Source organism: Belonocnema kinseyi, chromosome 4, assembly GCF_010883055.1.
Source record: "Belonocnema kinseyi isolate 2016_QV_RU_SX_M_011 chromosome 4, B_treatae_v1, whole genome shotgun sequence".
NCBI lineage: Eukaryota > Metazoa > Arthropoda > Insecta > Hymenoptera > Cynipidae > Belonocnema > Belonocnema kinseyi.
The window spans coordinates 107632453-107647091 of NC_046660.1; the positions used below are offsets into that span (position 1 = coordinate 107632453).

At 33.6% G+C, this 14639-nt stretch overlaps 1 protein-coding gene across 5 annotated transcripts in view; it reads right to left on the reverse strand.

Moving 5' to 3' along the window:
* The window catches only part of LOC117171303 (sodium/potassium/calcium exchanger Nckx30C), a 207802-nt gene extending 194053 nt beyond the window's left edge, over window positions 1-13749 (reverse strand). For all 5 annotated transcript variants that reach the window (XM_033358472.1, XM_033358470.1, XM_033358469.1 and 2 more), the window contains exon 1: window positions 12823-13749. In XM_033358472.1, coding sequence (XP_033214363.1) covers window positions 12823-13740 — 918 coding nt within the window. In that variant the 5' untranslated portion in view covers window positions 13741-13749. The remainder of the gene's footprint in view (window positions 1-12822) is intronic.
* Between the last annotated feature and the right edge of the window lie 890 nt (window positions 13750-14639).

The following is a 14639-nucleotide window of genomic DNA, read 5'->3' on the forward strand; positions in this document are numbered from 1 at the left end:
AGCAAAATGCATCAAATCTAATCTATCTCGAGTACTCACTCCTGAATGCCCGGATTAAGAAAGCACAAGAGAAAAACTTTCGTGAACAGCTCCTAGATAAGAGGATGCACGGTATCTTCCACAAAAATGTGAAGGATCAGTGAATGTCTTGTGAGCTAACGTTTGCTTTCCTTAAATCGCCCGAATTGAAGTCTGGTACAGAGGGTTTCATTTTTGCATGCCAAGACGGTGTCATTTCCACCTTAACATACCGTCGCCACATTTTGAGCTAAGACATTCCCGATGATTGCTGCAGGGCGTGCCATGCACACCCCGAGCATTTAGCGCACATACTATCTAGTTGTCCAACACACGCGGGAACGACCTACATTCAAAGGCACAATGCGGCACGGTTTCTGTTGCGCACTCGAGGCCTGACATGGTTCTTCTTGACTTCGAGAAGCGAACCATGTTCGTTATCAAATTTTCGGGACCAGCTGACAAAAACATCATAGCCAAGGAGAATGAAAAGAAAGAGAGGTATCGAGACCTTATAAGGGAGTTACAACGATTGTACCCGGAATATTCTGTTAAACTGATCGTCCTTATTATCGGCGTAACCATCTATCTCACGGTTATGAGACGTGGTTATGGCTGAAATTTTACCGCGATTTCGCTGGAAGCGGGTGCAATTTTTCAGATTAGCACCCGCTCCCGGCGAAATCCTGCGGTTGTCCTTATGACAAATTTTTAATTATATATATATATATATATATAAACCGTATTACATTATATTAAAATATAAAATTATTCTTTCTTATATATGTTATTGTGAATGTTCTCCTACCCTCTTATATTTATAGATATGATTTTTCGATATTTCTTTCTACAGTCAAGTGACGTTTGGATTCTTAGCGTATTCAACCTTCTTCTTAATCATTTTTTCATTTTATACCTTTCAGTGTATAATATACATAACCACAAAATAAATATCAGTACTTTTGATTTATAATCATTTGTATGTATTTGACTACAGTGAAACTCTTTAATAGCCCTCCCTTCTATAGCCCTTCCGAGAATTGATGCCGCGCCGCATATAGGTGTAACAGGTGCTGCGCAAGGTAAGCGGGATCTGCAGCTGTCACTCAGGCGAGCAGTCAGGCGTAAACAAACAAGAACAGAGCAGGCTATAGAAGAGGTTCACTGTATTCGCATTATAATTTATTATTATGTACCTATACAAATTTCAACATTCCATATGTAATTTCAACGGCCCTTCAGGATAAAAAAGGACTACTGACAAAACGATATAGTTGCATTTCATTTTTCACTCTATGAAAAGAAACGATGATGGAAATGGGATATTATTGTATTTTCATTTTTTAGAAAGAAAATTTTTCTATTTAAAAATTTTTTTTAAATTTTTGAATAGAAAGGCTACTGGAAAAGGTGATGTTTGAATTTTTCACATAATAAAAAGTAAGGTTACTAAAAATGGGATATGGTTGTATTTTCACTTTTGGCATAATGGAAAGAAAGGCTGCTGGAAAAAGGTTACTGTTGTGTAAGGCAATTCCAATTTTTTCCGAGTATAGCCTCTAGCAAACACGCTACTCCCTGAACTCATAGAATACTTGTTTCTACAATTTTAAATTAAGTAAGTAGTCTTTTTTTTAGTTTAAATCAACTTATATATTTCTTTATGCCTAAGTTTTGACCTAAAACTTACATTAATATTTCATTGATTCTAAAATTGTCGTGCAAATTAGTCCATAATTGATCGAAATGTCTAATACAGGTAAAAATTCGATTTCTTCAGTATAACATTTTCGCCATTTTCATCGTTGTAGGTGGCTGTAATAAAGAGGTGCGAATCTTAATATGCCTATGTCACTTTGACTATAATTACTGCATTCAGTGGGACATGGAGAACAAAAAGAAACATTAAACAATTAAATCTTCTTTTTGCTTCGCATATTCCACTAGAAATTATGGAAAATTTCTTGGTTTGACAGTATTTATTAGTGAACAGTAATGAGAAAATATAAAGTTACAAAAAATTTGTTTCAAATCAGAATTTTTTGAAAATGTGCAAAAAACATATTCTTTAGCTTGAGTTAAATGCAGCATTTTTTAGAAAAAAATTCAATAAGTCGAACCTGAAAATTTCTTATCTTCAATCGAATAACCATGGTTTTATTTTTATTTTATACGAAAAATATATTCTTGTGTTGTTAAAGGGTTCCACAATCAAAAAATGTTAAAATTTACAATTAAAAATACTGAAAATTGAGTCGTTCGAGATTGCAGGTCTTCAAATTAAAAGGGTGAAAAATTGAACAATAATTAAAAATTAATATTAGTAAAAATGAATAAATATCAGATACTATTTCTTAAATTAGTCAATTTTATAATAACTAGCCTTTAGAATTAAAATATTTTTAATTATGTTTGCGTACATACTTCAAATTCAAAATAATACTAAAATAGTCTCAGGATTAACCTTTAAATGGCAATGCACTTTTCGGCACCCTGAAATGTTAACGCTGGGTCACTCGTGTCTGGCGCTTTGAAAAGTGCTATAAAGTGCTCTGAAAATTGGGGAAAATTCATAAAATATCTTCAACTATTCTAGTATAAGGATCAATGACTATATTGCCGATTTGATCATTTGTTTAAACAATATGATAAAATAACAAAAAGAACTCTCCAAGCTAGCAAGGGGAGAAACATTAGACGAGGCGCGAGTGACCCAGCGTTACTATTTAACAGTTAATGTACTTTTGTAATAATTTTAATTGTTTTGATAAATACTTTTTGTTGCTGTTATTCTCATGTCATCTAATCGGTTAAAATTAAACCATTTCAAATTGAAGGCCTGTAACATGGGATAAATTTATATTGAAATCCCGCTGAAAAGTAGTTTTGGCGCATTCATCATAATTATGGTGTATCTTAATTTTTTATCACTTTATGAGCACTCCGCTTACTCATAGAGAATTGTTTCATATATTTATTTTTGGAAAAAGAATGTTGGATTGTAAAAGTATTCTCTGATTCATTATTATTTATTTATTATTTATCATTGCTTATCAGTATATACTGTTTATTAGGTTGGCTAAAAAAAGGTTTTTTGTTTAGAGGGCAACAATACCCTCAATTTCATTCCAAATCCGATAAAAGAAATTCTCTAAATTTTTTTCGATTTTAACAGGGTCGGCTTTGACTTGAAGTTTTCCATTTAAAATGCATAGGGAAAAATCACTTTTTTCAGTTTTTCGAATAATTTTTTAGGAATTTAAACAAATGGAATTTGTTTGAATATTTTCGGTCCGAATTTTGTTTGAAATAAAAATTATTACTGTGGATCTAGGGGAATATTTATCAGTAATACTTAATTACTGATTAACAATTTAATTCATTTATCAGTTATATTTAAGCAATAATTTTTATTTGAAAAAAATTCAAAAAAATAAAATTAATCAGACAATGTAAATAAATATTCCACTGAAGAAATATTAGCAATTTTTATTTTAGAAATATTTAAACAAATTCTATTTGTTTAAATAATTAAAAATTATTGAAGTTATGTTAATAAATATTACACCAGACCAATAGTAATAATTTTTAGGGGGGAAAACGAATTTTCTAACAAATAAATTATTTAACAAATTACCAAAAGACCAATATTATTCATTTTAAGTAAAAAAAAAGACGAAAATACATAGTTCAGAAGGTCGATTTTATGAAGAATTGACATTTTTTGTTTTAAAGGTAGTTTTCAGGTACTCGTGAGAATGTGTTAGGGGTGTCAAACCCATATGTCTGATAGATAAAATTCTTCATTGTATAATTCTCTACAGGCCCCCATACTTCCGCCACATTTTTCAAACCCTAACAAATTATTCTAAAAACTCAAACAAGTGATTTTTCCGCATGCATTTTAGATGGGAAACTAAAAGTCTGAACCGGCACCTACTAAAATCCAAAAATCAAAAAATCAAAAAATTAGGGAATTTCTTTTTTCGGTTTTGGAATAAAATGGTGGGATCATTGTCCTCTAGCATGCAAAAAAATTTTGCCATGCAGTTTTGGACCACCCCACTGTATATTGTATACATAGGTCCTAGAAAGCTTTCAAATAGTTTGATGGATTCATATCATTAAAACGAATGAATTTGATGATAAAACATTTTTGTTATTTCAAAATATTGATATTGATATACAAGAACGAGCATTATTTAGGACTACAATAAATCTCATTTCTATCTCAACTTATTTTCAAGTTATCATAAAAAGAACATTGTTCACACACACACGCACACAAACTGTAGAACTTCCAAATTAAAGCCTTATGACTAGATCAATTTTAAATTAATCTAAAAATTGTATGCTTTTAAATATCAATCGTTCAAATTGAATATTTTTAGATCTTTTTTACCATTGAAAACAGAAAATTAAGTCATTTAATAACATAAAAGTTAAACACGTCGCATCTGTGAGATTAAAAACTAGATTTCTTCTCAGGCTTGTAGAAAAGCACATTAATTGAATTATTCGTTTAAATATTGTTATATTTGATTCTCAAGTACAAAATTTGACATTTTCTATAATAGTTTTTCTTAAAATAGTAAGTAACTGTTTACAGTATTCACAGACTAATGTTGGCAGCTAATCAAGTAACTAATACAATTCAGTAACATCAAATTTTTTGAGCCTTATAATAATCGGAGTGTGATCGTAAGAAATAAGAACGTAAGAAGATTAAGTATTGAAAATAATCATCATATAGGTAGCATGCAATTTCAATAAGTAGGTAACATGATGATTTGGGGCCTTATCGCATTTATCGGAAGGGAAGAATTCGTCAAATCTTTTGAAGCTACCATAGTGTGAGGAATGAGAGGGGGGTCAGGAAGCTACTAGGACACGCCTCTGTTTATCTGTAATAGCACTTTGGCACTGGAAATACTAGGTACTTCATCTCACAGATTAGGCGCGCCCGGCCGAAGGTTAAAACCTTCTAAATTTAATATTTTGGAATTTGAAATTCTTAGAATTGTACAATATAATGTTTAAAGTCTTCTGTATGTTGCAAAACTTAAAATTCAAGACTTATAAGACTTTAAATTTATAATTCAGGAATCGAATCCATTTCAAATGAGGCAGGCTCTACACTTGATGTTGCAGAATCTCTCGGGGACGGAATATGCTATTTTTTAGATATTAAAATGGATTCGATCCAGGATTAAACAATTATCAATTTATCGCACTTTAAATTAAAAAATGACAGAACTGTACATTCAGAATTAATAATTTAATACTGACACATATTCGAAATTTTACTACTTTGCTTAATTTATTAACTTTAATTTGTAGCTTTTCTAAAATTTTTACCGTCAAAGTGAAAAGATTTTAGAATTTCGTATTATCAAGATTCTTTTAGTAACTAAATAGGTAGCATGTCGTTTTTTTTCTCGAATTTTAAAAAGTACAGATAGCACATCAGTTTCCATGTGCGTTTGTAGAAAATGAACAATTGAACACTTGCTGCACAAATTAAAAATTTAGGCCTGCTGTCGATCAATTCTATGGAACTATTCATTATATACATAAAATAAATACGGTGAATCCATTTAAATAAAATTGCAATAAAGTTCTATAAATATATAATTTGTGGAAAGTAGCCAAATGCTTCTTAACTTTTTCGTTTTTCACAGAATCAGAGGCACCAGATTCATAATTAAAAATGCATCTTTTTTATATTTTCCTAAAAATTCTTTATAACTTTTTGAACGCCTGATTCTAATTTTTCTCATTTATGTACTATGAAAATCTACATGGGTTATTACGAAAAAAATAACTACTTTCAAGTCCAAATCATATTCCACGTTTTCTTTTAATACTAACTTTTTTCCAAAATTGCTTCAGTAAATTACTTATATCAAAACACAATTTGATCAAGTTTCAACATTATAGATGAGTTCTTTTAGAAATTATAAATAAAACAGTACGAAAAGTGTCTTGCCATGCAACTGTCCCAAAGTAAAAATTTTAAACTGCCAAATAAAACGAAAAAAATTTTTTTAATATTTTCAATTCACATATATTATTTATATTGAGTTAAAACTCGAAAATAATTATTTGAACTCTTCGCAATAGGGGAATAAATTGTTAATCTTCAACCTACACTACGAAGATTATAATTAAAAATTGATTTATCAACGTTGATTCTAAATAACTGTTAATAATTATTATTATTCTTGCATTATATTTTTGATAAAATGTCCGTGATTTTCCATATTAATTTAGCTTACTATGAAATGAGAGCATGTTTTGAAACGCTGAAGTTAAAATTAAATAAATCGTGAAACTACTCATTCTTCCCATATTTTAAAAGATGTTATGAGTTCTCCATATATTTTTAAAAGATTATTAAAATGTCTTGTTTAATCATAGTCGCATGTCTTGCCATGTGACCTTTAGCATGCCATAATAAATAAAAAATGGATAAATTTTTTCATATCCATGACAAATGTTTCCTTAATTTCTTAGTTTTAGAGGAAGGTGGGGCGCGACGGAACAGGCGGGTAAAATAGAACGCTAATATATCTGGAAAAATATTCACACTTCAAGTTTAATATTAATTTATTCAATAAAAATAAGTCTAATGAGTTAAGGAAAGTGCAAAAAGAATTGATATTTTATGTAAATTGTATCAGAAATTAAGTGAAAATTTTTTGTACTCTAGAACTTAGGAATGGTGTGATTTTCGAGATAAAATAAAGTACTAATAATGTTCTTATCCCATTTTCCATTACAAGAATGTCAAAAAATAAACTTTCAGTTTTCTGTTCTTGGCATTAGATTTAGTTATGAATTATTTAGGAAAGAAAATTACGGATTTCAAATGAAAGTGTCGTTGAGGGCGAGATGCGACAAGCTGAATAGGGTGGAATGGAACACCAGAACATCCCCTGTCGCAGTCACTATCAATGTAGCCGGTCGCCGGTCGGGATAGTTGCGAGATATTTGTAAGAAATAAACAGAGATAAAGTACATGATTTAAGTTATTAAAATGCGAAATTATAAAAGGAAGACTCGTAGACAAAACTAGTCTGAGGAAAGTTTAAAAAGGGCAATCGAAAGCATAAGAAACGGTGAGTTAAATTACCGCCAAGCTGAAAGTAAGAACGAATCAACACTTTGTCGCAAAGTTGCTAAATATGTGCAAAATAATAGCATGTAAACGGTTTATCGAAGGAAGTTTAATTTAATTTTCGTAAATGCTTTATTTGCCAAAAACATAAGTTCCCATTTGTGCTGTAGTCAAAAAATAATAAAAACTACCAAACAAATAAATTTTGTATTCAAATCTTGTTTTTTCGTCCTTTTATCTACGCAGGTTTCAAGTAATATGGATATTTACCTTTAAATTTGATTTTCAGATTAATTCTTTACTATTTTCAATTCTTTTAATGTTTTTCATCCTTCCTCTGCCCTAATTATTTAGGTAATGTTCTGCCTTAAATACGTATTTTAACATTATATCTCTTCCAGTTGGTGTTGCATGGCATACATTTTGATTTGTTGACTACTTTTTTTAATTTTAAAAATTATTTACAAATTAAAATTGATATTCCCATTATTCCATACCGCCCCACCATGCGTTCTGTTTTACCCGGCGCGTGTTCCATAGCGCCCCACCTAACCTACAGTGCTTGATACTGAATTTCTGAAAAATTAATTCACTCCATTTACAAAAACGTATGTGCAACTTGTAAATAATAAATTGGAGATAATTTTTACTACTATTTGTTTCTGCAAGTTCTTACAGGTTCAAACTTAACTAGCGTCAAAGATTTTGTGCACTGTCTCGTCCCACTTTCCCCTATATTTTCATATTCACTTGGGTTACCCTTAATTCAAACCAAATATTTTAGTTTGTTGAGCGTTTTTTTGTTTTCAAAAATCTCATTGTATAAAATGGCCAACTTCTTCGCAATCACTCTTATGAGCCATTTTGACAACTTTCTCCAGGAATTTCGGATACATGATGGTTATTTCCAAGTTCCTCGCATGCGAGTGAAAACTTCGCGTCTTATCAAATAAAGAAATTATAAAAAATTTATATATCTCTTTTTTGGGAACAACTATTGCCTATATTTTTTTTTTGTATTCTGTCCCGTTTTTCCAAGAATTTTAATTTTTTAATATTATTTTTTACGATTAAAACAAAAACTAAGCGTCCTATCGAAAAATGATTTATAACAAAATTTGTAGATCTCCTTTGGATGAACAATATTATTGTCTATTCTTTTTCAGAAAATTTTTCAGGCTTTTTTAATCAACTTTAAACTTAGAACCGATTTAGCTAAATAAAAGGAAATGAAAAATAATTCGTGAAATTTTGAACAATTTTGCAAGTAGATGATATTCACAGTGCCCCAGATTTTCAGTAACTATGAAATAAAATACGACGTGACGGAGTTCGCAACTCATACATTATGAGCAATTAAGACTTGACATTCCGAAAGTCGTTATATTTCTCGGCCTCGAGTCATATTGTCCTATGTCCAATGAAACTTGGCTCGAGTTATTTTGAAACGATTTTATCACAAGATACTAATTTTGTACAATATAGAGAAACTCTTTTGGTATAAGCCTCTAAAAATAAAACACTTTTAAAAAAACTTTAAAAACAAATTTTTTTTTTAAACTTGCTATAATCTTATACAGTATTCGGATTAGGTTTCTGCTCAGTATAATTTCGCCCATGGACCAAATCTCTCAAATTATTCATGTGTAGAGAGGTCAGAAAGATAATCTAATTCAAGGCCTTAGCATTCGGAGAATTTATTAATTCAACATTTACTTACATTAGTCTGTTACCCTGTAAATAAAGTGAATCTGTCAATCGAAGCAATATATACTCGTAAAAAGGAAGACAAATTAAAAAAATGATTATGATTGTAAAGAACTGACTTGCCAAATTAAATTGCGATATATAATAAACAATTATTCAATTTACACGAGTCAGGGAGCCCACTCTGCAGTAGATAATAATCCTACAGTAGAAAATTATTAATTTAATATACCAATGTATGTGAAATAATTAATTTAATGTAATTAATAGTTGAGACATGATATTGTAAAAATAATTGGATTATAATTAATTTTTTACTTATATTTGTGCTTATTATTAATGATCATCAATTTTAGGATCAATATACTATACTGCAGGGTGGTCTTTCCTATGCTTTTTAATAAGAACGCTTTATTCAAAATCTGATTTTGAAGTTAAATGTGAGAACCCGTTCCACTCAATGGCATGCATATTGTAATTAGTTTGAAGTATAAGTTAGTGTTGCATATTGTCATGATTTGGTATCTAACATCTGATTCATGACACTTTGGAAATGAACTTTTCGAATGGAAGTAGAATGCATAACAATGGAAGGTGGTTCTCCAATAGGAACTTTGATATCGATTACTAATGCTAATGAAGCATTCAGTGCAACATGGAGGAGGCATTTAGGCCTAAATTATTGACAATATCAGTATAATATAATTAGAAATATAATAACACTATGTTAATCCTTATCGATCATTGAAATCCCTTAGGTTTTTAAAAGTGTCAACTTATGACAAAATTTTGTAAATATTTATCATAATGTGTTAATTTAATAAAACATATATCCTCGCGGAGGAGCATTCTATGAAAAACAATTTCATTTGACTCAATACTGTTAAGGACAAATTTGGAATATAAAAAAAATAAGTTTCGAAGCTTAAGTTTTGTTTCCAATAAACGCATTCAGCCAGTATTTAAATTTTCTTCATACATCTGCTAGTAATATGCAATAAAAATATTTATGTTAAAGTTAATTCGAGATTAAATAGAGAAAGAACAAATACTAATAAACTTGCCTCAAGTTGCAATTCACTTTTTTTCTAAATTTTGTTGATTGACTTACATACTAGTTATATACATTTTTTAATAACCCATTAATCCATTCGAAGAATATTCAAGAAGAAAAACACTTTTTATTTCAAGTCCAGAGAGGTTCAGACATTTTGAAGGAAAATAAAACATGATTTTAAACTACTAAAATACACTATCTTGAGATTAAAAGAAAAATTTAAAAATAAGGTACTGTGCAGATTGTGATAATTTTTCATCGCCATAGAATGAAGGGAAGTCGCTTATCTAGAGTAAAATTACTCACCTCCTAATTCATATTTTAAAACTCAATATCAAAGGACCCCGCACTAAATGTATGGGAAAATGGCTTTCGGTGGATTTAACTGAAACTTTGTAATTTTTAAGGTTATAAGTGCTGGATGAAATATCCGTAAAAAAATCCAAAAAAATGGACATATTTTCCCCTACACCGTTTACTCATATAGCGAGCTTCTCAAAACGATCAAACGCTAAGCGCCCAAGATTTTAACTTGACTAATTTATCACTTTTTTAAAGGCAGAAATGGTACCCAAAGTAACATTAGTAACTAGTGCGTACATTCCGATAATTACATTGTACTGTTCTCAAGAGTGCCGAATGCTAAGCGCTCATGATCAGTGAATAGAACGAATTACAATAGATTTAGTTACAAAAGCGATGTCAACATAGAAATCACGGTTCAAATCGTGGTCTGTCATATTTTCGCCTACACCGTTGACTCATGTAGCGTGCTTCTCAAAACGATCAAATGCTAAGCGCCCAAGATGTTAACTTGACTAATTAATCACTTCTTTAAAGGCAGAAACGGTACCCAAAGTAACATTAGTAATTAGTGCGCACATTCCGATAATAACAGTGTACACTTCGTCATTTCTTTTGTGAAAGGCCTTTGAAAAAGTGATTTCTTAGTCAAGTTCAAATCTTCTGCGCTTATCGTTTGCCCGTTCTGAGAAGCGCGCTATATGAGTCAACGGTGATGACTCATATTGTCATTAGTTTGGCTAAGCATGTTACTGACCACTTCTGGATGCGTGTTTCGTATACAGACATCGCTTGTGTCGCTAAAGCTACTAGGATTGGTTCTATTCGCTGATCATGGGCGCTTAGCGTTCGGCCCTCTGGCGAAGGGTACACTGTTATTATCGATGTGCGCACTAGTTACTAATGTTACTTTGGATACCACTTCTGTCTTTAAAGTTCAAGTTCAAATCTCGGGCGCTTAGCGTTTGATCGTTTCGAGAAGCGCGCAATATGACTCATTAGTTTGGCTAAACATATTACTGACTACTTTTTGATGCGTGATTCTTATGGTGACATCGCTATTGTTGCTAAAGTTACTAGGAATGGTTTTATTTGCTGATCTTGAGCGGTTAGCGTTCAACCCTCTTGCGAAGGGCAGAATGTTATTATCGGTATGTGCGCACTAGTTACTAATGTTACTTTGGGTACCATTTCTGCCTTTAAAGAAGTGATTAATTAGTCTAGTTAAAATCTTGGGCGTTTAGCGTTTGATCATTTTGAGAAGCGCGCTATATGAGTCAACGGTGTAGGCGAAAATATGACAGACCACGATCTGAACCGTGATTTCTATGTTGACATCGCTTCTGTAACAAAATCTGTTGTAATTCGTTTTATTCACTGATCTTGAGCGCTTAGTGCCACATAGCGCTAAAACTGTCCATTTTTTAGATTTTTTTTACGGATATTGCATCCGGCACTTATAACCTTAAAAATTACAAAGTTTCAGCTAAATCCACCGAAAGCCATTTTCCCATACATTTAGTGCGGGGTCTTTTCCTGGGGCAAAAAATAAAATATTATCGATTGTTTTAATTAATAGAGCTGTCAAACTTTATCCTACATAAGCGAATTTACTTCATTTTACATTACGTTAAAATATCTAGATTTAAAGATCAGGGCAAAAAATTAATTTTGACGAATTGAAATCGACGACCGTAAAAAATATTTTGCATATGACAACAAAATAAAAAGTCAAATGGCATTTTCGTACTTCAGACTTAAAGAAAATATTTACAAAGGACCCCGCACGTTTGTTATAGAAATTGAGTTTCGCTTATTTTTGCTCAATTCCCGTGAGAAACGCGTGCGGGGTACTTCAAAAACTTCCTTTCTTTTTCGAAATATTTGTTGGATGACTGAACCCACTCAGAATAGAGTAAATAACAAATTTAAAAACGCATTTGATTTTATTTCATAGCAAAGTAGAGACAAAAAACAAACTAGGAGTTTTTTTAAAGAAGCTCCTTTTCTAAAACCGAAGATCATTTTACAATTCAAATATAGCGCCAGAATATTATCTTGAAATCAATAATATAATCTCCGACAAATTTTGTTGTAGAGACTATATATAATAAGACGTCACGATTATGAAATAATTATGTCTTGAAATTGAAACTGGAAATGTTTCTTTGTTTGCTTTAACAGTTGAACATTTTTTTAAAGAAGGATATATAGTTTAATAGTGTAATTTGTCCTTGAATATGAAGGGTAGAATTTCTTTGAATATTTTTTAGAAGACTGAAAATATCATTCAATTGACTCCTAATCAAACTAAAGATGACTTTTATTATTTGTCTTTACACTTAATTCAGATTAATTTGTTTTTTTTATTAAATCTAGATAACTGAACGCAGGTCAGAACTATAATTTGGACCACGAAGTGAAAAACTAGTCTGCATGAGTCGTTTATTAGAAAAGACGATCATCCCTGATAACTAGAGCAGAATAGGAACAATTCCAGTACTTTAATTTCCTTTTTCGATTTCTCGTTTTAATTTACGAAATTGGAATTTCTTTTTTGTGTTAGATTTGAAAACCGTGATTCAAAGGTTGTTTGGTAAGAGAGAAAAGGTCTTACCGTGGGCATCAACTGGTCTGTGGACCTGACCCTAGTGACCTTGTTCCTATAGAGTATCCTCTTGACGAATTTCTCCATGGGGTGGTTCCACTTCATGAATGTAACGTAAAGAAGGTAGAAGCAGAAGAGCACAAGAGCCTCATACCAATGTATATAGTTATCGCGAAAGAAATAAATCAGGGTGAGGAGGCTAACGCTGTAAAAGGTGCAGTCGCGAAACAGTGGCCACCATGTGAGTGAGAGTACGGTCCTCGAGAAAATAGCACACATGCCGATGACAAAAAGAATATTGAAGACAGCAGAGCCCACAATGGTACCAATTCCCACGTCATCGAACGAGACGAAAACCCCGATGATCGAGGTAAATAGCTCAGGGGCGGAACCCCCTGCTGCCATGAATGTGGCACCGGCCACGTCGTCGGCGATCTCAAGTTTCTCGATAATCACATCGAGGGCCGGCACGAAGAATTCGTCACAGACAATCGCCAATGCGACGAACATGTAGACAACGCCAAGGATATGGAGTATAACAGCTCCATGACGTCGTTCCTCAAGCGAGAAGAGATCCGTTGGGAAAAGTGGTGCCTGCTCGGATATATTCCCGCCAACTTTGTTATGATGATGGTGATGGGTGGTGCTGTTGTATCCCTCTATATTGGTGTTGTTAGTCCCTTGGTAGGATTTATCAGTCAAATTGTAGTCAGAGTTGGCAGTGGAACTGCTCTGCTGGAGCGGAACCGGGGTGTTTGGTGCGGGCCGATGGGCCAGCGTGGCAGATGGGACCATGCCTAGCATCAGCAGGATCACCAGCAGCGCTGGGCTCCAGACCCGGTCTTCGCTCATGATGGAAACTCCGCGTCCACGAGGACCTGCAGGATAAGGCCCAACAGGACGAGGACGTTCTCTTACCTCCTGCATGAGGTGACGTACGGAGGTCGCGCCTCAGGGAAGCCCAGTTGAGGGTCGGGTCATGCCGTCGAGACAAGTAGCGGTCGCATCCTCTTCTGTCTTCTGGGAACGAGTTTCTGCGTCTCGTCCCGTCGTCTCGGGAACTCTTTTTCGTGTCGTCCTTCGTTCTCTTCTTCGCGGACGTCACGGTTGATGTCACTCTCTGACGTATCCACCACGTCGTCTTCCTCGCGGTCACCAAATTGCGGTGAATGGTATATGGATGGCATATACCCCAATATGTCCCACAGGAGCAGCAGAACGGCGCCCCCGCCGCGATGCCCGCCCGCTGCACACTGGAACAACCCTGCTCCGTTCCTTTCCGTTCGTTCCTTTCTCGCGTACCCGTAGTCGACTGTCTCTTCCTCTCTCAGTTTCTGCTCGCGAGGCTATCTTTTTCCCTCTTTTGCACACACCCACCCTGCCCTCTCGCTTGTAGAGGTGGTGGTAGGTCGTAGAAGCGAGCGGATGAGCGCGCGCGCGCAACCCCTTTACCGGGACTCCCGCTCGATATCGGAGTCAACTCTACGACTACTACACGAGTGCAACGCGAGCATATAACGGGTGTCACCCGATCAGAATCTAGAGAACACTTCGACTCTCGTGGACCTTGCTGACTTCCTTCCTATCGGTCCTATCCAATTTCCACCGGTTTTCGTCCTGCCGGGAGGATCAATGGCTCTATCGAGTAACGCGCCAAGCCAAGGAGGCAAAATGGTCATCCAAAAGATGGGTCGATCTGGATTCGCTGATTAGAACAATGATGTACTGTTGAAAATCGATGGATTTGCAGCTGAATAGATTAGCGGGTGTATTGTATGCACGACACAAAAGGGTGAAACATAGATAGGACATCTAAGTACTATTAA